We start from the raw sequence: 23336 nt of genomic DNA on the forward strand, positions 1-23336 counted from the left end.
TGCTTTCTTATAATATAGCAAACACTATGAGTCTTTAGTTGAAATGACCTACAAGATCATTCATATATATATACTTGCTGCTTTTCTCTCTACCTACATAGTATAGAAGAGCTTGAAAGGCTCATATATGTTGTGAAAATGTTTACTGGGGAATAGAATCCTGGCAAAGAACGCCAAGACCAGCCTGATAAAATTATATTATTAGAATCCCTTTACAAATCTGATTCTAGGAGTGAAAAACTTACAATACCGACGGTGCAGCACTTGGCCTGGAGACCTACTCGAGCGCAGATGGCGCTCAATTGGTTGGTGGCAGAGGGAGCTTGAGTGGCTAAGTCAAGGTTAGCATGAAACGGGGGTTCCTCATCAAGCGAGAGCATCAAAAGTCTTACGAGTCTTGCAGTCCACGTAGAGGATATTGAGGAGACCAGCACCGCAGCACTAGGGGTTGTTGTTGGTGACACCAGAGCTGCAAGGACCAGCACGAGCAATGAGCTCAGCAGCGGGCTCAGGAGCAGGCGCGGCAGCGGCAAGAGAGGCGAAAAGCGCGACGACTGTGGTGAATTGCATCTTGAAGATTCTTTTGTGTGATATTGTTGATACTGTTGATATTGTGTCTTGATTCTGAAGCTTGCGATGGCGATGATGAAAAGAAAACCACCCAGATGGCAGGACAAGGGGCTTCTATTTATGCTTCAGACAGTTCATCTCAACGCCGAGCGTTTCCCACGAAACGTTTATTTTGTCTTGTAAAACATCCTTATCACTGCTTCAGCTCACTCGCGTCGGGCAAATTCGTGGCTGCCTGAAAGACATGCTCCGACTCCTTTGGATATTCATGTAAGACATTATTGCCTCCTTGGACACTTCACCGCCAGTCATTTGCGCCACTCTGCATATCAACTTGGCATATTCTCCCTTCATTGTATAAGATTTATAATAGCAAATCTGTAGATCACAAGAGCTGACAGATAGGTCTTATAACTATTCTTGTTTATTCTTAGACACTCCTTGGCGAATCCTTTTCAACCCCCAACAGACTAATTAACCAATATCATAAGCACGGCCCCCCCTTCTGGGCTTATATCATGTCCTTATATCTTCGCTGAGAGATTGTTTGCTTTTCTCAAACATTCGTCGTAAGTCATGATCTAGGATATGATCGTTTAGAAAGAAGTGTGTATAAGCCTGGCTCGTATCTCTTCGAACCCTACCCACCATGACTTACACCATTATTTCTAGTAAACTGATGATCAATGACTAACACAGATATAATCAGGAGCTGAGAAGGTTCGAGAGTTATATTGCAGAGAAATTATAGAAAGACATAGGCAATCATATAACATGCACGAACAACAGCCAGTTAGCAACAAGCCGGATTACGACATCGTGAAAGCGCCAGTAGCACACAGGTATATCAAGTAAAGCCAGCGCCATCGTAGTCATAACAACGTAAAGTCATGGCATACTTTATTTGCATCTCGCATAACTGCCTAATATACATCCTTTTTTTCATGTCCCGCACACATGCTGCCAAGAATTCTCTCCACCAACCAAGGCCAAGTGGAAATAGGAAAATATCACCACCCATCGCCGTGCGCCGTGCCAACCAAGGACAGCTCCGCCCACCGATATGATAGCAAGCCGGAGCAACGTCCAGAGTCCCCCTTTTCCCTTTGAAATATACATAAAACACGAATGATCCTCCTCCCTATTATTTTTTGCTCAGTAGACTGTCCTACTAGCCCCTGAGTCCCCTAATCGCAATGAACAGATGCAGCCATACCAATAATGGGATGGTAAGATGAAAAAAGAAAAAAAAGGAAGAACAATGATGAAGAAAAAGAAATAAAAAATCGACGCCAGCCTGGGCTTGCTTATACTCCACCACCAAAAACAAACCAGATAACTTTTAGGAGGGCCTGGGCCAAAATCCAGTCCCGTCTCCAAGCTTCTTCCACTTCCGCTCTGGCAGCCCCCAGTCCTGTTTTGTTCGCTTTTCCCACGAAAGTGTAAAATACCATCATGCTAGCCATCCCAGTTGTTGGGTATGGCATTGATAAAACTCGCAGCTATTTTTTTCATTTTGTTTTGATATGCTGTTGATGTTTTGTCTTATGAGAGGCTCAGACTCGCACACACGTCATCTAAACGTTGGCGGCCTGGGCACCTCCACGGCCACGGGCAGCACCGCCTCGGCCACGGCCCTGACCAGAGAAGTTGCCTCTAGCATTCTGGCCGCCAGGGCGGTTACCATCAAAGCCACCACGGCCGCGGCCCGAGGCATTACCACGGCCAGCGCCGAAGTTACCACCGAAGGTGTTGGCCTTGGGTCGTCGGGGCTCGACAACAATGTTTTCGCCATTAACGGTAAGGTTCTTGCCGGCCAGAGCAGCTTGGTAGCCCTCAGCAGTCTTGTACTCAACAAAGGCACAGTTCTAAGAAACACACACGAGTCAGTACAACTTATCTTTACCCATCACCATAGAGGGAAATGGGGAAAACGGATCGACGTACCTTAGCACGGTTGATGTCGAAGTAAGTCAGTTCGCCAAAAGCGGCCAGAGCACTTCGGAGGTCAGCATCCTGGACCTTCTCCGTAACGTACTTGACGTAACCCATTGTGCCCTCCTTCTCAGCATTCGCAGCAATAGACTGAGGTCGGTTTTGGCGCTTGGAATCGGCGCCAGCAGTCTGCCATCCAGAAACCTCCTTAGCAGCCTCAGCAGCAGGGGCAGATGCCGGAGCGGCGGCGGCGGCAGTGGGTTGAGCGGCAGCAGCTACAGGTGCGGGAGCTCTGTTCTGGACGGGAGCGGGAGGAGTGGCGGTCTTGGGAAGAGGAACGACGGGTCGCGGGCCGGCAGCGGCAGCAGCGCGGCTGGCCCAGGTCATTGGCAGCTTGGGAGCAGCGGGTTCGACAGGAGCAGCAGCCTCAGGCTTAGCAGCGGGCTTGTTAGCAGGAGTAGGGCTGGGCTCCTTGGGCAGCTCAGCAACCTCCTTGGCCTCTTCCTCGGCAACTTCCTTAGCAGCGGTCTCAAGGTCAACCGGAGCGGGCTTCTCAGGCTCGGCAACGGTGGTCTCTGCAGCCTCGGCAGGCTCCTCAGCATCGGTACCGTTGACCTTGGAAGCCTCCTCGAGCTTCTGGTCCACCTCGTCAGCGTTGACAGGCTCGACCTTCACATCCTCCTCGACGGATTCAGGCGCAGCGGCAACGGGGACCTCAGGAGCAGATGCCTCAGTCTCGGCAGCAGGGGCCTCCTGCTCAGCCTCGGCAATAACCTGTTCCTCCTCATCTTCGCTGATGTATCTGAGCATGTCATTGAGGACGAAGTAGCCAGAGGGCTGCTGGGCAAGGACAAAAGTCTGCACAAATTTCTTGGGCTCGCCAGATTTGTTTGAGATTTCACCGATGACCTGGATGACAATGTTCTCAAATGAGGCTTGCGAATCGACATTGGACACTCGGACTTTGCAGTCTTGGAATTCAAGCTGCTTGATGCGCTCTTGGATTGCCTAGGTGGAACAATTTTAGCTTGGGTCATTTTGTGGGGAGGGAGAGGGAAAAAAGGCATACCTGGCGGCCAACCGAGACGTTGGCAACCTGGGCCTCGAGACCAGACACGAATTGAGATTGTTTACCGTAGAAAAGCTATGCAAATATCGTCAGTATCGAGCATACGTCATCGGAGCGCATTGGTATGACTCACGTGGAGCTTTTCTGGTGATTTGCTCAGGGTGGTGTAGTATTGCTCAACAAAGTACCAGCCGACCTCATCCTTGGAAAGGTTGTTTCCAGAAGCGCTCGCGTCAGCCGGACCCGTTGAAACGGCCGGCTGCTCGGCGGATTTGTACTGGTCCTGGCTGGCAAATGATCCGTTGGTAGCCATGGTTGAAGGATGGAGTTGAAGTCGAGAAAGAATTATGTTCGAGATCCAAAGGCGTGGGGGCGAAATGAAGTTATCGTGGGGCAGCGATCACGTCGAAGTTGGGTATCAACGCAATCCAGAAGAAAAAGAGGAGAATTAACAAAGCAGGAAATGACTGTCTCAACGAGCTGAATGCTAGTCCAAGAGAGAAACAATTCTTCGATGATCGAGAAGGAGGGGGGAGGTTGAGGAGATTCGAGTGGAGGAGCTGCGGACACTTGTGGGATGACAAACAAGTCGAAATCGATGCACAAGCACAGGTGGGAGGGGAATTGAGAGCGGCACAGAGAGTCCAAAGGATAAATAAGCTGGCGAAGCTCACGGGCGGACGACGGTGATGGTCGACGTAGCGGAGTCGTGGCTGATGGAGAGGAGAAAGGGGAGAAGAGAGACGGATTGCACGGGGGCAAAAGGAAGAGATTCGGAGCTTCTTTTGAAGTTGCCGTTATGATGTTTCGTGGGCGGGCGAAGAAAAAAATACCAATTTTTGGGGTCAGTCGCCTAACGCCGCATGGCCCGTGCGCTACTCTCATTTTCGGAACGGAATTAGATAATATCGCGGGGGAGGTTTTCCCGCGGTACATGCATCATGGCGTATGCTCTTTGTTGATCTAACGAAGGCTAACGGCTAAAATAGGGAGACAAGGCCCGCTAATAGCTGCAATTTCTTTGTTTCAGCAGTGAAAGAAACAAAATGGTTGTACTATCTCCTTCTGCGGCTGAAATACAATGCCTGAACAAGGAGAAGCTCAAACAAAGCAGGTGTCCCTTCTAGAGCTGAGTGCTTTGTTTCTGTCCCCCTTGCATGCATATACAGCCTACATACACGGATCACGCAGAGTGAGGTATTACATATTACATACAGCGTGTGATGGCGCGGTAATAGCCAGCCATTGTGCCCCGCAAGTCCCAGGCTTAGTAGATCTTGAAAGAGATGCAAAGCCAAGGGGGTTTAGCAGATGCTCATCGTGTTCTGCGATGCTGCTTTGTGGGTCCATTCCCTGGCCAATTGAAGTTCTATACCGGAACGAAACTCTTTTTTGAGCTTGTCAAACAAGAAACTTTGCTAAAAATAAATATTGAAACAATGCAGAGATGCCAATGGTGTATTTCTAGCCGACAAGCCTTTGACGTAGATCCCATCAAGTGATGCCACGAAAGTAGCCAGATAAGTGCTATTACCCAATGTATGGAGTGCACTTCTATCATCGCCACCGGCATAATACCATAATTAATTCCACAACTTCATTGTTACCAATATTTTATTAGCTGAGACTATGATCTCGAACTTTTTTATATCTCAATGACAAAAAAAACGTGACGAGCACGCATATAACCAGCTAGGGGCGCCTGGTCAAGATCCCTGGTCCAAATTCTCGGTGAGCCAATGCGGGGTGTTGCCGCACACCTAGATTTTTACTAGTCCACCTTGATAATAAATTTTCTTATCGCCAAAAAATCTCCCTCTAAAAAAAAAGGCCTACCTCAAAAGCCTAGCCAGGTCAAAAACTTGCAGCAACTTTACGAATTTTTTTTCCCCAATTCGCGATCTGCGCCTTTTATACTCAATCTTAATACCGTTTACGCACTTTTCTTCCAATCGCCAAGATGCCCAAGTCCAAGCGCGCGAAGGTCGTCCACCTCACCCAGGTCTCCAAGAAGACTCGTGAGCAAAAGGACCAGCTCTTCCAGAACATTCGCGATCAGGTTCCCGAGTACCAGCACTGCATCGTCTTCAATGTTGATAACATGCGCAATAACTACCTCAAGGAGGTGCGCCGAGAGCTCTCCGACAGCCGGTACGTGTTCATTGAAAGAAATCATATACCTCCAAAACGAAGACTCCAGCTAACCAATGTTGCGACAAATGTAGACTCTTCTTCGGAAAGACAAAGCTCATGGCCAAGGCCCTCGGACAGACCCCCGAAGAAGCCATCGTCCCAGGCATTGAGGGCCTCGCACCGCACATCACCGGTACCGTCGGTCTCCTCCTCACGAACCGCCCCGTGAACGATGTTCTCGACTACCTCAACGGCATCGTTTCCGTGGACTTCGCCCGCGCTGGTGTTACCGCCTCACGCTCATTCATCCTTCCTCCCGGTGTTTTGTACGCTACCGGTGGTGAGGTCCCCAAGGAGAACGACATCCCTCTCGGACATACAATTGAGCCTGAGCTGCGAAGACTGGGTGTTCCCACGAGAATGGTCAAGGGCAAGGTCGTCCTGGGCGAGGAGAATGGCGAGGGAGAGGGCTACACTGTCTGCAAAGAGGGCGAAGTCCTGGATTCACGGCAAACCAGACTGTTGAAGCTCTTTGACGTCTGCTTGAGCGAGTTCAAGGTCAAGGTTCTAGCGTAAGTTTTGTCAATCATTTTCCTTACACAGGTCCTATCACCACCATATGGCACTCCATCTAACAATTTGCAGATACTGGAGCGCTGCGACCAGCGAGGTAACAGAAATCGACCAAGCCGCCATGGAGGGCGTTGAGGAGGATGATTAAAGCACTTGGCCAACGATTTTTGAGGTTGTAGTTTTTGGTGGAAAATGTTCTGTGTGCGTGCAACATATACCAGCAACGGATTTGTTTGGGTATTTCGGCGTTCCAAGGTTCTTCACAGGGTTTTCAAAAAATAATAGAGGACATTACACGTTCATATATATGCATATGCTCCTGAAAATGATGATCAAGCAATAAAGATGGTCTGCGTCTCAGATCTCTCATCATAGTTATAACAAAATAACTATGTATCTGTTCTCGCATTGCCACAATGGCAAGAATTAATTGGCACATCAATTGTTTACTGTATTTTTTTTTTCTCGCTCTTCTTTTTTTTTTTTTTTCTTGCTGGCTCAATGTCCTTAAAAAAACTCATTGCGAAAAACAGGAAAAAGCAATTGCTTCGATCTTGCAATCAGCAGGTCACAAGAGCTTACCTCGGACTTTACCTCAAGCTCCAAATTTTTAGTTGCTTTACCTGCCAAACGCCCTATAATACATTACGAGACAAACATTTCTCGTTCTGTCCCTATTATTAAGTGTTTCCTGTCCAGTATTGACAGCTGGTTGATACTCAGTATTTGAGTGTGGTGATCTCTCTCTTGGCCAAGAAACCAGACGAAAGGAAGATTGTTACCCATAAGTCAAGAATCGTGGGCTACAAGCTTGGAAAAGACGATATAGGATAAGATGGATCGGGGGGCTAAACTTTGGTGATCTAAATGTCTGACAGTGGTCTGGTGGCAGACGGCAGGCTTCTTACCCATAAGAGGTGAAAGAAAGGATGCGAAGGAAATTCGTCGAGCAATCATTGCTTACCCACCAAGTGTCGAAATTTGTCGACTTGTGTCGGTCATCCAGCTTAGTAGCGGCGCAGCTTTCGAGGGTCTTCGTAGCCACCACCTTCGTATCCTCGCTTCCGGCTGTCATCATCGCGTGGGCGATCATAGTCCCTGTCTCGATACCCACCTTCTCTGCGGCCAATGGGTTCCATGTTACTACCAGTCCGACGTCCCTCGCGATCTCGATCACGATCACGATCACGGTCTCCACGGTCTCCACGGTCTCGGTCTCCACGGTCTCGATCACGGTCGCGGTCGCGGTCACGGTCGCGTTCACGATCGCCATATCGGCCGCCATCTCGGTGGCCGCCAGATCTGTCATCATATGAGCGTCCACCACCTCGAGACTCATACCCACCACCAGAGAAGCCTCGATCTCCGTTTCTTCTGTCGAATCCAGGGCCGGACGGGGCTCCATTGGGTGCTCCAAAGCCGCTTCGGTCGCCGCCTCGATCGCCGCCTCGAGGACCAAAGTCGCCGCCACCTCGGAAGCCGCCTCCACGGCCACCGCCGAAGCCTCCACGGAATCCGCCTCGGCCTCGGCCGCCTTCGAAACCGCCTTTGAAGCCTCCGCGGAAGCCTCCTCCACCACCCCCTCCAAAGCCTCCAGGGCCGCCGGGTCGAGATGGCATTGCTCGAGTATAACCTCGGCCGCCTAGACCACCACCTAATCTGCGGGGTAGCCAATTCTTAGCAGTCCTACCGCGTTCAACATCCACCTTGATACGCCTGTCTTTGATGCGAATACCATCGCAAGCGTCAAGGGCAGCTATTCGTTGTTGCGTCAAAAGACGCCAATGTCAGCAACTCTTACCATAAACTTTATGTGATTCACGATTCATGAATTGGGAAGAATGAGACAGGCAAGCTTGAGGGCCTAGTGGACGTCTCTCGTGGTATGCTTCTACAGATGGGCAAGCTTGAGGGCCGCATCTTCGAGGTATATCCACCGGATTTGGATTTGGAATGGTCATATAGCATAGAAGGATTGGAATAGTTTACCTCTCATATCTTTCTCGCGCTCAAAAACGACAAATGCGTAGCCTCTATGAGGCTTCTTCTTCTTATTAGGCTTCTCGTGAGCATGGGTATCAACAATAATGCGAATCTAGCGAAGCAAGTTAGTTCCAAATCTTGAGCTATAACGTAGGCATCGGTGGACACGAACACGTTCAATGGGGCCAAACCGCCCAAACTCCCTTTCCAGATCACGCTCGTCAGCGTCATAGCTGAGGCGAGCAACAATGAGAGTTTTGAAGGCATCTCCACGGATGTTGGGATCTTCGTTTGGTTTGACTATCAAGACCAATTAGTAACGTGATAAAAGCGGCTTCAAAGGTGCTTTTCAGCTCCGTTCAGCATCCTTACATTGTTTGGGCCCCTCGGTAACCAGACTTGTAGCATTCTCCTTCACCTCTCGCTTCTTTCGGTCGCGCATCTCCAGCCAACTCTCGGTGGGCTCATACTGATCCGTCTCCTTGTACTTTTGAAGCTCAGGTAGGAAAGCAGCAACACCACCGATGGGAGCTGTCCTGCGCTTCTCGGGCGCATGGTCAGAGGGTTCTACCCATCGTAGAGGAGGTCGCGCGGCAAAGAGCGCCAACAAGTTAGGGGGTAACTTGTCGGTCATCGCGTAGGATCTGGGCGATTGCCGTCGTCGCTATCGATGGACAGGCAGAGAGAAGATACAGGACTATCCAGTCAAAGACCACCACGGGTTCTGGCGTCCTGGTATCGAGATGCCCTGGTGCGACGGGTTATTGCTTGCAGCAAGTAGCGTGAGACAAGCTGCCGCGCGCTCTGGCAGCAGTAAATTCGTGTAGCTCGACTCCAACTGAATGCCTGGAATTGAGTTTTGCCGGGGTTGTTCCTTTGGCGCTAGTCCCGATCCGTCTGGCTATCGAAATGTTACAATTTTCGATGCCGCACTAGACGTGCTACGAGCTCGATCATACGAATAGCGGCTGGAATATTCAGGCCACATCCAAAATGACAGTCAAGGCGTTGCGAGCCATTGCAGATGGCAAGGTATGCGGTCAATTTACACAAATTATCGGCGGAGACGAACTAACTTGGAGTCAAGAATGGCCTGGGGGCGTTTGTCCTTCAGTGCAGGAAGCTGGATCTGCATTACTGCGACTGGGCGGGCAGCTCAAAGGGAATGAAGTAGGCAATTCACATGAACTGAGAGCATGATCTGATAACTGTTGCTAATCTTATGTATAGTGGCTTCATCAAATCACTGCTTCCCAAATTCGCAGCCGCCAACCCCCAGATCGAGTTCGCCGTCTCCCCACGACCTGGCAAGCACCCCGTTGTCGTCGGACACTACATCAACGGCCGTACGAAGCCCATCTGCGTGCGCAACCTCTCGCCATACGAGATTCTTCAAAAAGTGGAACTGTTAAGAGATGCTAGTGGAGAGAAGTTGAGACGGACGAACAAGGCTGTTCTGAGCACCAAGCCCAGTGTCAGAGGCATCTGGTCTCCGTACCACGGCAAGGGCATGGCTGTATGATTTGAGCGAATTTTTTTTAAACTACGGTTTTTATGTATTATGCCTGTGTATTTGTATTAGGATGGAGCACATAGATAAAACTGGTATTGGATTGCCGGTGCATATAAGACACACCGCTACATATGAGCAATGATACCTTCACAGTTGTAAATCAGTGCAGCCTACTTGGGTTACTGTTCATATCATTTATGAATTTTATTGTCTTATCGGAAGCTTCATTATTTTTTTTATACACTATATTCAATTTTTGTTGGGTTAAGTTTTCCAGGTAGGGGAAAGCATTTACTGCTTCTTGGAGTTGATGATGTCGACAACTAAGGTTAGTTAGCAACAGAGAACCACTAAAAGGCAAGGCTAATTGATTCAACTTACAGGCAGGCTTGAGAGAAGCACCACCGACGAGGAAACCGTCAATGTCAGGCTGCTTGCTGAGCTCGCCACAGTTCTTCTCGTTGACACTGCCACCGTACAGGATGCGAGTCTCCTCGGCAACCTTGTCGCTAACGTTGGCCTTGAGCCACTCGCGGATGGCCTTGTGAACCTCCTGAGCCTGCTCAGTGGTGGCAACTTTGCCAGTGCCAATGGCCCAGATGGGCTCATAGGCGATGACAATCTTGGACCAGTCGGAAACCTGGGCCTTGAGGGCGGCGAGCTGCTTGCTGACCACGTCGATGGTCTTGCCGGCCTCACGCTCCTCCAGGGACTCACCGCAGCACCAGATGACGCTGACGCCGTTCTCAGTGGCGTACTTGGTCTTGGCAGCAACAACCTCGTCGCTCTCGCGGAGGATGGTGCGGCGCTCGGAGTGGCCCAGGATGGCCCAGTTGATGCCGCTGTCCTTCAGCTGGGAGACGGAGACCTCACCAGTGAAGGCGCCATTGGGCTTGTCGTAGACGTTCTGGGAGGCAACCTCAATCTCCTTGCGGATGCTATCACGCACAAGGAGGAGATGCAGGTAGGAGGGAGAAACGACGACCTCTGGAGAGAAAAAGTCAGGCGGTTAGAATTGCTTCATGCTCCTTCACGGGACCCTCCTAGAGGCAAAGTGAGCACATACCGACGTTAGGGTCGAGAGTGGCGTTGTTCAGGTTGCTGACAATCTCCTTGATGGACGAGATAGACCCGTTCCTGGCAGTATGTATCAATCAGCCTCATTGCGCTCCCAATTGCAATTGTCTCTGCCCAAAGCTCTGCGCTGTTTTGGCGAACGCGGGGCATGGCGGGGAGGTGGTACGACAGAAAAAAAAAAGTAGCACAACTTACATCTTGAAGTTGCCACCGACGAAAAACTTGCGAGCCATGGTGACTGTAGTAGGGGGTATTTTGTGAATAAAGATACTGGGAATAAGATGCAAAAAGGCGCAATCAAAGGAGAGATGAAGCTTGCTTCGATGATGTAGATTAGCGGTAGCACGAGAAAACGTTCGAGCTTCGGGTGGAGGGGCAGAGCAGCTGTTTAGCTCCAAAACATGTGCCGCAAATGCGCCGAAATTCGGTAGACGGCGCTCTGTGCTGGGATCGGCCCCACCATCGGCTACCAGTATAAGAGACCAGACATGCTTTACGTACCTATATCATATGATACAGCCACTGGAGGACTGCAAATGTTTATTTACATCTTATAACAGCATATAATATCTGGTGGAATTCGCAATAATTGAGGCATTATTTGCATTCTTTACATAATTCTTCTAGTTTTACCATAGTGAGAAGATCTGCGTAGCATGCTACGTATGTGGCGTCTCTATACATGATTCATGAACGTATGAATGGAACTACTACAGTAAAACACCAGTGAATGAATTGCAACAAGGCGAAATAAATCGTATGAAATAGACTCAATCATCCTCATAGTTGAAAGAAAGAACCAAAAGTTGATAGTGATACACAAACATCCTGCGTGTACATATACAGACATCGCCATGGTCTCTCCAAACTCATCATGCTACCCTAGCACACATCACAAGTTCCATTTCATGATACGCTCTAGCCATAGCAACGCCAATTCTGCTTCCAAACTATTACATTTAACTCGCTACAAATAAAACTCTAAATTATGTCCGACCTCATGTACCAGTTAGATCAGGAGCTAACCATGCTCCATTCAACCATCATCGCCATCAATGAAAGCCTCCTGACTCTAGACACTGCGATGCAAACCGCAGCACGAGGGCCTGAAACAGCCTTGAAGCCAGTTCGTGAGACAACGACGTATGCTATCAACTTGATTCAAAGCTTGTATCCATTGATCGTGAGCATGAGGACATCGGTGCAAACGTTAAGACAGGCAGGATATTAAGTCCTGTTATGGCAAGCCAGAATACCTAGTGAAGTTTTTACGTATGAAGGCCTCAGCATATAGCGGATGGGTTGCTAATAGAGCCCTGTAATGTTAGGGTTATGGCGGAGGCAGCATTATTTACAGGGGAGTCAATGAGCCAAGAACACTATTGAGTAGCGAGCAAGGAGCAGTGTATTCATTGTCATCATGAAAATATATATTCAAACCAAAAAAATATTCTAAGAAAATCATCTCCAGTGAAACTGGCTGAACGAATGCCGGTGCCCTATAAAAAAAAGGCATCTAAATCTAAGTACCAAAATGAAACTGTGGGTATTGACAAAGAAAAAAACCATGTGAAGACAAGAATGAATATCAAATCAAACGCTGTTTATCCCTTTCAAACCCAAAATCCAAGCCGAAATCCAAATCCAAATCCAAATCCAGGTCCAATTCCAAACCCAAACCCATTCCAACCAGTACTTTTAGCATCTGAGAAAGAAAGAAAGAAAACAATAAAACAAACAAAACTGTGATGCTTTTGATTCATCCATAAACTCGATGGAAACATCGCTCCGGCTCAAACCCCGAAGTAGCATGATGAGCTCTGCCCAACAGCCCTTCTCTGAGGGAGATTTTGTGGTGCGCACAGCCACTATTCTGCTAGGCTTAGCAGTCCGTGATGGACGTAACCCACTATGCGAGACTGTTAACTCGCGGGACGCCCCCTGGGATTCATATCCCGGGTAAGCTCAGCATCCTCTGACACTGGCGTTCATCCTATGTGAGGGGTGTATGTATATGATGCAAATAGAAAAAGGAAACAGCCCGCGTGGTGCTATATCATGATAATAAACGAGAGACCAAAACACGACCCATCATCAATACTTCAAGGCAAGTAGTGTCGGCCATTGGGTGCCAACTCAGTCTTGATGTTCACTTGGGCCGAAGTCATCTTGAGCATAGCCTCAAGGTGCTTCTGGGCCTCAGAAATGTGCTGGAGGTTGTGGACATCATTGGGCTTGGTCATTCGGCTAAGCATATCAGAAACCACCTTGTGGTGGTCCATCCACTGTTCAATGAGAGGCTTGACAGGGGGCTGCTTTGGCTCTGGGGCAGGCATGGACTTGATTGAGGCCTTGCGGCTGGTGGAGCCTTGGGCATCAGAAGCATCAGACTTGCGCTTGCGACCCTTGGCGGCCTGCTGAGCAGCTCCAGTAGGGGAGCTACCAGCGCTGCCGTGATCATTGTGAACTCGCTTCATGTGGTCGCGCAGGTTCCACTGGCGCGGGAAACCGCTGCCAGGAATTGATCGCTCACAACCTTCGTGCATGCAGAGGAAAGGCTTATCACCATGGCCATGAAGACCATGAGCTTCACGCTCGTGGCGAAGGAGGCAGGCAGTAGAGGAGAATCTGGCGCCCTCGCAAGCATCAGCCTTGCATCGGTAGGGCTTCAAGTGGGAGTCAACAAACTTGCTGTAAGAGGGTTGTTGGTTAGCATTTGAATCGAAAAGGGCAGGATCACCCAGGCTTACTCGTAGTTGCACTTAAGCTTCTCGGGCTTGTGGTTGCAGTTTTGCTGGCCCTCCCAGGGGCAGTGAAAGAGACCGTCTCCCTTAGGAGTGACGTTCTTGTACAAGGCATGGTCTCGGGCAGACTCTCCCTCATTTCCCTGTCGGCGAGCGGTATAGGCTTGGGGAAGAGAGGAAGCATCTTCCATCTGGGAGACGGCGTGTTTGTGAAGGTCCTCTGGCATCATGGGGATTTTTCTGTCTCTAAAATCGAGCCGGTAAGAAGATAGTTCATCCACATTGTGGAATATAACATACCTAGGCGATTGGCAAAGCTCGGGGGAAGAGGCAGGGCTAAAAGGAGCAGACTGCCATGAATCATCAATGGTAGCAGGGGAGGAAGTTCTGGAGATGGAGCTAGAAAAACAATCCCAGGTGCTGGGGGATGATGCATCCGGAACAGCATCATTGGCAAAGTGCATCTGAGATGGAACCACGTGGAGTGGGTTCACGTTGTGGACCGGGAAAGCAACGCCATCGGCACCCAGGCCCATTTCGAGAGAGGCGTAGTCGGACCAGTAAAGGTGGGATGAAACACCATGGGCATCTGAGTTCAAGAGACAGGAATCCATTCCGGCCATGGAGCCAGTAGATTGAGGTCCACTCCGGAAAGCTTGTGCATTACCTCTAGTGCTCATATTAGACATCTGTGTCGGTGAAACAGCAGAGCCGTTGGAGCGGCTCGAGCTAGCTCGAGACATAGCCTGGGCTCCTATGTGGATGGACATGGGCGCTTTGGGAGCGGCCCATGCCACCTCAGCGGGTTGGGCCTGATCAAGTCTGGGTCCCCTAGGTGAGTTATGACCAGATGTAAAAAGATATTCCTCGGCATCTCCTGAGTGCGATGATCCATTGTCCGGGTAATCATGTAAGTTCTGTGGCCCTTCTGCATTTGCACCCCACGACGAACCGTTCATAAGGTCCGCCGTTGGTTCTGTATGAGAAAAAGAAAACATGGCAGGGGTAGGCGCAGCCAAAGATGACTGAGAGTAGCTGAAGTTGCTAGGTCAGGTTAGTGTGCAGTTCTCACCACCAAGATTCATCAACGCAAAAAAGAGAAAATAGAAATAAACAAGACTAGGCTTGGGATTCAACTTTGATCCTACGAGGAGAGTCAGCAAGTTAATCGTAGGGTCAACAGGGGAACATGGTCACACAAACCGAGCCATATACAAAATAGGTAGTTGTTCTGACAGCAAGTCTTCACAATCCCATGAAAAGTATCCATATTGGGCTCCGGCTTCAAATGATGAGTTGGCGTAATCCGGCGTGGTCCGGTGTAGTCCTGTTTTGGGTCGATTTGGGGTTCCAAGTCAAGCAGGGAAAAAAAAAAAAAAAATGGCAAAGCAAAAGAACAAAGCTAACAAAAATTCAGAGTCGCGTACATTCATTTCGAACCGAAAGGCCAACAAGGTCCAGACACGTGAGTCGAAAGATCCATGGATTTAGAGTCGGTGAAGGTCCAGATCAGAGTAAGGCCAGTTGTCACAGATCCGCTTCTGCAAGTTTGCGTTCGCAGTCAAATTAAACTGCTTTCCGTCCAAGTCCACGTGTAGACCGCTTAGGGCCAGCTGTACAGTCGTAGATCGTGCGGTGATAGGTCATCCTAAGATCTAAGAAAAGCAGGTCCGCACATTCGCTGGATGGTCCAGAAGGTCCTTGGGCTCCGCAGGTTCTCCGTAACATATACGTGGCTCACGCAAAAGATTTGGCCAATGGAAGATATCGAAAATCTGTCGCTTCAATTCAAATAGCGGGCCGCACTTACCGCTGGCACGAGGCCAAAAAATTATATATTTCATTGATTTCTCATTTGTTTCCTTGTCCGGCTGGACAAGTCCTGTTCCAAAAAAAAAGAAAAAGAAAAGTTCTGTTCCGTTCAGAAGGTCCGCGTGGCTATTCCAATGGCTTTTTGGCATCCTGGTGTATCCTGTGGCTGGTTTCAAGGCGGCAAGACAAGCTGACAGAAACAAGAGGAAAAGAAATTACATGATATCTCGCTCAACATGAAAATTGAAAAACAGAAACAAAACGAAAAGCAAAAAGCAAAAGCAAAAAGCAGAAAACACGCAATATCCTGAGCATAAAGAAAACAGTACCTGGGCAGCGAAGAGACCTCATCAAGGTCAACAGCATTATAGCTAGGCATGTTCGCCTGGTGAGGCAAAAGAGCAGCTGTCATTGTATCCCGGATGGAATCTGTGAACAGGGCCCTGGATGGCAGATCCGGCAGGTCAACTTGGAAGAGTTGACGGTGAAGATCGAAGTGATGATGGTGGCGACGAAAAAGTCCCTTGGGTTTACTTGCAGTTCCTGATGGCTGACTGATGAGATGGGGGCTGCAAGTGGATACAAATGAGAAGCGAAAAGTCGGTCTTGGTACGATGATAAGGGATTCAAGGATGTTTTGGGCAGAAACCGTTGGGCAGAAAGAAGAAACAGGAGCGGAAGTTGGGCAACGAGGGGGCCCTGCGGGTTTTATCATTGCAGTCCAGTCTGATTCTTGGTCTGAGTAGGCGCAATACCCCCGCCGCAAGCGTGTCTCACCACTCAGCAATGCCAATAAACGGCCGCCGCAATGGCCTCTGTGCTGGCCGCAGGAGTGCGCTGGCGTGTTTTCATTGAGGATGATAGGCTCGCTTTACAGGGGCCTGCATGGTGTGTTGGCGCTGGCCGGGTCTCTTCCTTGGTTGTCGGATGGATCTAGTGGAGCACGAGACCGAAGGAAGACCCTATCATTGACGAGCATCGTCGTGCAAAGTGATGAGCAGTGGTGATGGCTGCAGGACAACACAGCGTGCAGAGTAGGCGGGCACCAACGAAAAATTTTTCTCTGCCGTAGCTGCAGGAGGAGGAGACGGTCGGTGAGGCGGTGCCGCGTGTTGTTGCGTTTGGTCTGGTTTGACATATAATGCCTCCCCAGTGAAAGAAAAATGAGGCAAGCCGTGAAGTAACTGTTCGTCGCCAGGAAATTGCCAGTCTGTGGAAAGGCACGGCGGTTGAGCATCCCCCTGGTCGATAACTAACAGTAACTAGTCGTAGCTGTCTCAGGCCATGTCGAGCCAAGAAAACAACTCGGGATGGCGTTGAGAGCAGCTTCAGTTCCGTCTTTGCCGGCGGCCACACCCCAGGGCCGGTCAAGTCAGCCTACTGTATGTGTTGTACATGCTGTCGGCGGCTCGTATCAGGCGCTGCACTCTGCATGGTGAAGCGTAACATGGTGGACCGCGCGAGGGTATCTCGAGCCTCTCGTTGGCCGCTTCAGAGTCTTGGAAGCGGGGTTTATCAGCACCAACGTCCAAAATGCCGCCAGACGAGATGCGCTGGCATGCAGGCAGGGAGCGTCGCAGACGAATAAAGAGCGTCGACAGTGATCACGCAGAAACGCGATTATGCACCTGCTCAGCCATTTCGTCACCGCGCGCGAGCAGGTGAGCCATTGAAATAAAAGAGAAGACGACGTGTCGACTGGTTGGAGGAGAGCGATCGAGGTTGAGACAGCCTAGACTGCAGTGACTGCTGCATTAGCTAAGCCGCCTGGCAGTATCTTTCGTGCTCGATTCTCCTCCCCCTCTCCTGGAAGAACCAAAACTCTCGCGACGATATTGATATCTACAGCATAAATTTCTGGATATTGGTATATACAGATGGCCTGAAGCTGCCTCTGATACTTGATGCTGTATCCTATATCCCAAGGAAATGGACGTTATCCCGGCGGCAACTCTAATATCCTTTCTGGTGCTCGCATCTGTCAACTGTATGCGCAGGAAGGACCGGTTCTCTCTCTGTAGGCTGCTTTATTGCCCGACGACAACTGATACAACCCATCAAGGACCTATCGGATCTCTCCATTGGTACAGATTCTGCCCCAGGCAGGAAATACAGCAAGTGCTGTGTGCATAAGTGTGCTCAATCTCGTTCGCAGGAGTCCTCAGCCGCAGTCTTACACCGAACCTAGCCTTCAGCCGCGGCGAGGCATTATGATGATCGGCCAGGCTTCATAAAATCTTCTATGCTGCCTGAAGGCTAATACCGGATGGGCTGATTTCAATTTCCGTCTGGGACGCCGGTAGTATCAGCCCGTTGGGCTCGGCTGGAGTGCTATTGCATCGAAATGGCTGCCCGATTATTATCATAATCAGCTTTCATGCCATCTGCTCCTTTCAACCACGCTCTTTCCTTTCTTCTTTACTAATAAGCCATCTATTCCATTCTCTGTATTCTAAAATTCACCCATGTCATGAATTTTTGATATTTCCAGCGCCGTTCATTGCTGGAATTTGCAAAAAATCTGGCAGTATCACGCTCCGTTTTGGACGGAGATTGGAGCGGAATCGTTCCCTGTTTGCTTTGCACTGTTTTGATGCTCAGATTTGCCGATCATTTTGAGTTGGATCCACTGTCCCGAGCTCCACGCCGAAAACAAGGTTTGGCGGATGTAACCGGGGCGGTAGGTTGAGGCCTGACTGATTCGTAATGCCCAGCTCATGGTTTGCTATGTTTAGGAGTCGTGCTAACATTCGCACTACGTCCAAGTGCCACACACGCACAGTAACATTCTAGAATAAACAGGAGTACTTGGCAATGCTAGTACAATGGCGCTTGTGCTCCTTAGGACCGACCTGGTTGACACTCCGCAAATTTAGGTTGTCTACGGAGTACATGTAGTACTTGTAGTATAATGTGACAGAAAGCCACGCATTGCTGCTTTGGGACAGTTGTCAAAACTGTCTCGGCTGCTTTTACGCCGCTCCGTATACGAGATTGACTCCCAACGTCTCCACGCACTCCGGTGAGCAACGCACTAGAGAGCGGCTGCGTAGGTGAGCTCAAACTGAAGCAATCTTGGGTTCCTCAGTCCTGCAAGGTACTCGAGCATATACTCCGTGATCCGAGACTGCAGTGAGTATCGGAATCAGATGCATCTGGCGATATACTCTAGATAGTAGTAGGAATACCAGGTATTAATAGCAGTACCTATCCAGTACCTTGCAGCGCACCCGAATTCGTGTTAGCTCGCTGGTTTGTTCCAGGTACCCCGTCGACTCTAAAAGCCATCGAGAAATTGCGATCGATATTGTCCAACCCATGAAACGGGAACGCCAGAGGTTCATCCATGTCCTCGGGCAAGCCTTGCTCTCGCGTGCTCGCTTATCCCCGATCAAGCTTATGCCGCCAATCTTCCAATCCAATTGCCCAATCGACCGTGATCCTGACAGAGAGCTCCGAGCTTGGCCTCGAGCTCTATCCAGCTCTTCAGAGCTCCGAGTACCTTGAATGTGCATGCGAAATGCATGCATAAACCTCAACCAATGCCGATGTGTCTCCTGTATGCTGCCTAAAGCACTACAAGATGCTACATGTACATGTATTCAGCCGGATTGGCCGACTACATGCACCCCAAGCCCGCTGGGAAGCTCTTTTTACGGCTCACGGCGTGAAATCTCAGCGAAGCTCGAGCAGTTCTCGGCATACGGTACGGGCAATTCGGCTGAATTCATCGTCGAAAGCTCCTCACCTGCTTCTCTTTCGCGGATCCGCTTGTCCTCGCATGAATGTTTCCAGTCGTGGGTGGCCCATGCCTTGATCTAAGTGGGCAGCTTGTCCGGATCAATATGGTTGGGCTGGAGCAGATGCAGCCTAATAATTTCCATGTTGATGCCCAAACGAACATCAGCCTACCACATGCATTGACCGCTTCCCTTGCCATTTTCACTGCCTGGAAATTCCGGACCCCAACGACTAGGATGACCGCCGTTACTGCTTTGAGCTTTGGGCAACAATCAGCGGAGCCCAACCAAAACCTGCCCTACCCCACGATCGTGTGTTTCGCTCCAAATGTCCTGCAAGGCGACGAGATCCATGAAGCAACTCTGCTCTTCCCTCCTCCAAAAAGCAGGTTAGAGAGCATCACCCGCGTCATGAAACAGCCTCGGGGGTTTGCCACTCTGGTCCTGTCTTTTGCCGTAAGTCACAGATTGGTTGCAGCATTCCAGCCTGTAGCTGTCGGCTCGCACCCTTGACCTTGATACGGCATCTCGTCCCACCGAAGGCTTCCGCCGACGTCCACAACGTTCCTGGAGCCCAGCCCGCGCTCCACCAGCGGCGAGCGAGAAACAAGACCAGACTACACGTATGAAAGAGCTTCCCCTTGCACCTCTCAAGCGCGGGCCCGTTGACCCCGGATCTAGTCGTAGGCGCCCGATTACTTGGGACGAAACAGGTGGCCTCGACGTACCCAGACTTGGCTGTGCCTGTCGATTTTTCTCTCCTCTCCTCGCGCCTCTCGATGCCAACCCGAGCATTACTAGTGATCGACTGAGACCGGGGCCGCCCTGCTCTGCTCTAAACACTAACGAGTGCTAAGTGCTGAGCCTACTGCGTGAGCTTGATCAACCTACCTGTGCATAGTAGTACATAAAGCGTGTCCATTCCGGGGCTGACGAAGCAGTTGTCTTACAGGTCTATCTTGCCTAGGCGAGCAGCGTCTATTCCTCTATTGCCTGGAATTTTGGATCCTTAAGGACGATTCGGGCCTTCGCACTGAATTTAGTGCCTGATACCACAACTTACATACCCGCCAGGGAGCTACAGCCCAGCTTGAAGTTGTCCATTCTGGATTGGTCGCCTTAGCTGTCCAACACACCGCCTATAGCTATAGCTCACCTTGTGAGAAAACCCAAAGGACCTTCATCTCCTTCGGAATACTACTCCCTCCTTTGGATTTTTCTTTTCTTCGGGAAGCTTGGAAGTTCCTCCTGGATTGCTTGCAATAGGATCAATGCCCACGGTGCTGGCTGGATTTACTTTTGCCGGATTCTGCAGGCCTCTAACAGTGCTCTTTTGAACCTATCTGTATCTCCTTTTTCCTGCCTGTCTTTTTCTTCGCTTCTGTCTTTTTCCTTAAGCAAGTATTTATTGTTCTTGTTGCGTCTGGTATTTGTTTATCCATCAATTCCGGACGTATATCGCTGCATTATGAGCCCTGAAAACATGGCACAGCCTGGATTTGCTTACAACATGCCTTCCGCCACCAACAACCACTGGAACCCGCCTCGCAGGTGCGACTTGACAACTCCAGCCTAGAAGAAAGAAGTGTATTTGACTAACCCGGACATAGCCTTTTCGCTGAACCATATAACGGCGGCAGACTTGCTGGTAACCTATATCCAGTTTCCAGGTGAGACAAGACAAGCTCATAACAGACCAGTTGACGAACGCCAAAGCTTACCATAATGTACTAAAGCATGAACTTCACGACCAGCACTTATCCCTGGGCTGATAGCCCTCCCGCGCCGTCGAACGCAAACTTTTCGAGAATCGATCCTCCAGCGTCGGCCCAGCAATCCTATGTCCCTCGCTCTCCACCTGGGGCAAACAGCGGTTCCAATTCCATCTACCCCGGCCCGGTATATGGATCTCACAAGCGCAGCAGATCGTCTGCCTGGGATGGACAGAGCAGATATTCACCAACAGGCTCAGTCGATGATATCATTGCCTCTCCAAGCCTGTCCGACTACTCCTTGGACAACGGCCTGGACTTCGGCATGCCTACCAACAAGCCAAAGCAGCAAAACAACAAGGCTCGATCGCAGCGACGACCGTCGAATCGAGACGAATTTGATGGCCCTCATCAATTCCTACAGCGCCCGCCACCTGATGTTATTGCTATGCAGGAGAGAGAACTTCCGCATCTGCCAACCAACCTTCACGTGCAGGAACAAGACAACGTTCTCAACCAGGTCAATGACCGGTTGTCTCAATGCGCCTATGATTTCGTGGCTAAATACCAGTTTCCAATCCCATTGACTCAAGACATGAGGCCCGTAGAGAGGCCGCAAGATCGAGAGTGGACCGAGTGGGTTTACCTCTTGAAGAGACTTGCCACCAAGCGACGCATTCCTGCTCGAGTGCTATATAACGGACAAATCAAGCAATTTGTCACAATCCTCGAGAATTCACTAGAGATGCGGCATGCCGCTAAACATCAGAGCCGCCCTCTGAAAGATGATCGCAACATCCTCCAGCTCATTTCCGCTGGAATTCAGGTGGCTAAAATCCTGAAAGATGCGTCGGCGATGGACTATCTCGACCGACTATACGTTTCAACGGAGAAGCAGATACAGGAGCGTGCCAATGCGCGATTCCGATCTTAAAACTTCTTCCCATCTCCACCAGTCTCTTTTTGGCATTAATGATCACGTTTATTATGAGACTGCAAAATTTGAAAATGACTGATGATTTTTTTTACGTTTTCCGTTCAACAAAAAAGGAAATAGGAGAATATATATATTTGTGTGCGTTACACCCCCATCAAGCCCCTTTTGCCCTCTTCTTATACCTATCCATACATGACTAACTATTTGGTTCCAGTTTACAATATTTACACATGCTACGCCATTACCAATGATGATGACGACACGTAAACCAAAAAAGGTATGCTCTAAGGCGGCCTGCTTGAGCAATGTAAAATGACGGGCTGTATTGGGGACTATGATGTTTTCTGTTCTTTCTGGTTCTGCTGTTTATACTATTACAATCCTCCGATTTTGGCCCGTGTCATGGTGGCCCTTGCATTTGGAAACTACAGGACATTCATTTTTCAGTCATCATCAGCGAACAAGCTGTGCAACTATACCTGATCTTGATAACGAATCAGGTATCTTTCAATTGACCAGTCGGCATGAGACCCCAATACATATTATTGCATTACCTGTATTAAGTATCTTGATAATCAACCTTACTACTACATATTATCTGCTGCAATTTTTAAAGGGGGAAATAAGGAAAGGATCTTCCTAGGAAAGAAGAGTGAGGAAATGCTGTGGGGAGAATGAAAATGGAGCCATGCGAGGCAGCTGTGTCATTGCTCGAGACGGCGATTGGGCTATACTGCTCTGCACTATGTACCCTGTGCATTCTCTGGGGATGATGACATGCCATGACCAATGAGCGTGTGCAATTGAAGATAGATGTTGGAAAATGAATAATTGATGATGGCTGTATTATAGAGCAACTGGCAAGGTTTGTGCTGCCTCATGCATAATGTGCTCATAGAAGTTAAACCGTATAAAGTAAAGATCTGTATATATAGTGAGTTGGCTGCTGCACTGAGATGCGTTTGTGATGTAATCAGGTATTGCAACGCTCCAGCAGATTTGCTGTAGAGTTGCAGGACTAATGTCTGATATTTGGTAGAAAGAAGCCTTTTTAATCTGCAAGTGGTGAATATAGGTTGGGTTAGGGCTAACTGACAAATCACGACGTTGTCCATATGTAGGCTAGGTATAGAGAAGCGCTGCTGTGGGCAGCAAAGACAATGAACGTGGGCTAAATATAAATACAAAAATAGGATTCCGAGTGTGGCATGATGTCCTGAAATGATACTTTGATATGGTGCACTGTCCCTGGCGGAAATGTGCCTTGGAACCTCGAGGCTGAATCGTAGTGCGAGGCTGGCGGCACAGCTCGGTGTCTCGATTGGATGTCGGTAATCGTTGCTTTGTACGGTGTTGAGAGCTATAACGTTGTAGATGGAATGACTACTATGGCCCTTCTATGTACTTTTTGATTGAGTAATCTATCCTTAAGTGACTCTTTTCTCTCCTTCTTTGTATACTCTGAAGCCGTAATGATATTCCAGCCTCACGACTAAAGAGGCCATCGTTTTTTAGTATTCACTCATTCATCCACTGCC

At 49.4% G+C, this 23336-nt stretch overlaps 9 protein-coding genes across 9 annotated transcripts; 4 read left to right on the forward strand and 5 right to left on the reverse strand.

The window, feature by feature from the left end:
- Window positions 1–97: 97 nt before the first annotated feature.
- GGI43DRAFT_394265 (uncharacterized protein) lies at window positions 98–709 on the reverse strand. The gene has a single exon (XM_083204744.1). The coding sequence runs from the start codon at window positions 378–380 to the stop codon at window positions 213–215; it is 168 nt and encodes a 55-aa protein (XP_083065272.1). The 5' UTR covers window positions 381–709; the 3' UTR covers window positions 98–212.
- Window positions 710–1918: 1209 nt separating this feature from the next.
- On the reverse strand, window positions 1919–4065 carry GGI43DRAFT_164290 (nuclear transport factor 2 family protein). Its single transcript, XM_083199596.1, has 4 exons — window positions 3708–4065; window positions 3575–3649; window positions 2518–3513; window positions 1919–2438 (listed from the first exon to the last, which is right to left on the reverse strand). Exons 1-4 carry the CDS (start codon window positions 3885–3887, stop codon window positions 2148–2150), a joined length of 1542 nt encoding a protein of 513 aa, XP_083065273.1. The 5' UTR covers window positions 3888–4065; the 3' UTR covers window positions 1919–2147.
- A 1280-nt stretch (window positions 4066–5345) lies between these two features.
- Window positions 5346–6769, forward strand: GGI43DRAFT_394267 (ribosome assembly factor MRT4). The gene is made up of 3 exons (XM_083204745.1): window positions 5346–5725; window positions 5800–6279; window positions 6353–6769. The coding sequence occupies exons 1-3, from the start codon at window positions 5535–5537 to the stop codon at window positions 6426–6428; spliced, it is 747 nt and encodes a 248-aa protein (XP_083065274.1). The 5' UTR covers window positions 5346–5534; the 3' UTR covers window positions 6429–6769.
- Window positions 6770–7287: 518 nt separating this feature from the next.
- Window positions 7288–8897, reverse strand: GGI43DRAFT_379810 (U1 small nuclear ribonucleoprotein of 70kDa MW N terminal-domain-containing protein; the record flags this gene model as incomplete). Its single annotated transcript, XM_083202896.1, has 4 exons — window positions 7288–8036; window positions 8270–8375; window positions 8436–8563; window positions 8636–8897. 4 exons carry the CDS (start codon window positions 8895–8897, stop codon window positions 7288–7290), a joined length of 1245 nt encoding a protein of 414 aa, XP_083065275.1.
- Window positions 8898–9256: 359 nt separating this feature from the next.
- GGI43DRAFT_379811 (mitochondrial 54S ribosomal protein mL43) lies at window positions 9257–9785 on the forward strand (the record flags this gene model as incomplete). Its single annotated transcript, XM_083202897.1, has 3 exons — window positions 9257–9295; window positions 9351–9433; window positions 9494–9785. 3 exons carry the CDS (start codon window positions 9257–9259, stop codon window positions 9783–9785), a joined length of 414 nt encoding a protein of 137 aa, XP_083065276.1.
- Window positions 9786–10067: 282 nt separating this feature from the next.
- GGI43DRAFT_420508 (triose-phosphate isomerase TPI1) lies at window positions 10068–11086 on the reverse strand (the record flags this gene model as incomplete). The annotated part of the gene is made up of 4 exons (XM_083207826.1): window positions 10068–10099; window positions 10158–10763; window positions 10843–10913; window positions 11049–11086. The coding sequence occupies 4 exons, from the start codon at window positions 11084–11086 to the stop codon at window positions 10068–10070; spliced, it is 747 nt and encodes a 248-aa protein (XP_083065277.1).
- A 1180-nt stretch (window positions 11087–12266) lies between these two features.
- Window positions 12267–16101, reverse strand: GGI43DRAFT_394274 (uncharacterized protein). Its single transcript, XM_083204746.1, has 4 exons — window positions 15739–16101; window positions 13898–14641; window positions 13604–13843; window positions 12267–13544 (listed from the first exon to the last, which is right to left on the reverse strand). Exons 1-4 carry the CDS (start codon window positions 15819–15821, stop codon window positions 12956–12958), a joined length of 1656 nt encoding a protein of 551 aa, XP_083065278.1. The 5' UTR covers window positions 15822–16101; the 3' UTR covers window positions 12267–12955.
- Window positions 16102–20209: 4108 nt separating this feature from the next.
- GGI43DRAFT_164482 (uncharacterized protein) lies at window positions 20210–21964 on the forward strand. The gene is made up of 3 exons (XM_083199597.1): window positions 20210–20700; window positions 20760–20819; window positions 20886–21964. The coding sequence occupies exons 1-3, from the start codon at window positions 20618–20620 to the stop codon at window positions 21793–21795; spliced, it is 1053 nt and encodes a 350-aa protein (XP_083065279.1). The 5' UTR covers window positions 20210–20617; the 3' UTR covers window positions 21796–21964.
- Window positions 21964–22542, forward strand: GGI43DRAFT_164501 (uncharacterized protein). The gene has a single exon (XM_083199598.1). The coding sequence runs from the start codon at window positions 22133–22135 to the stop codon at window positions 22439–22441; it is 309 nt and encodes a 102-aa protein (XP_083065280.1). The 5' UTR covers window positions 21964–22132; the 3' UTR covers window positions 22442–22542.
- Window positions 22543–23336: the final 794 nt, after the last annotated feature.

This window comes from Trichoderma evansii (assembly GCF_050947405.1).
Source record: "Trichoderma evansii strain SZMC 28006 chromosome Unknown GGI43scaffold_2, whole genome shotgun sequence".
NCBI classification, from domain to species: domain Eukaryota; kingdom Fungi; phylum Ascomycota; class Sordariomycetes; order Hypocreales; family Hypocreaceae; genus Trichoderma; species Trichoderma evansii.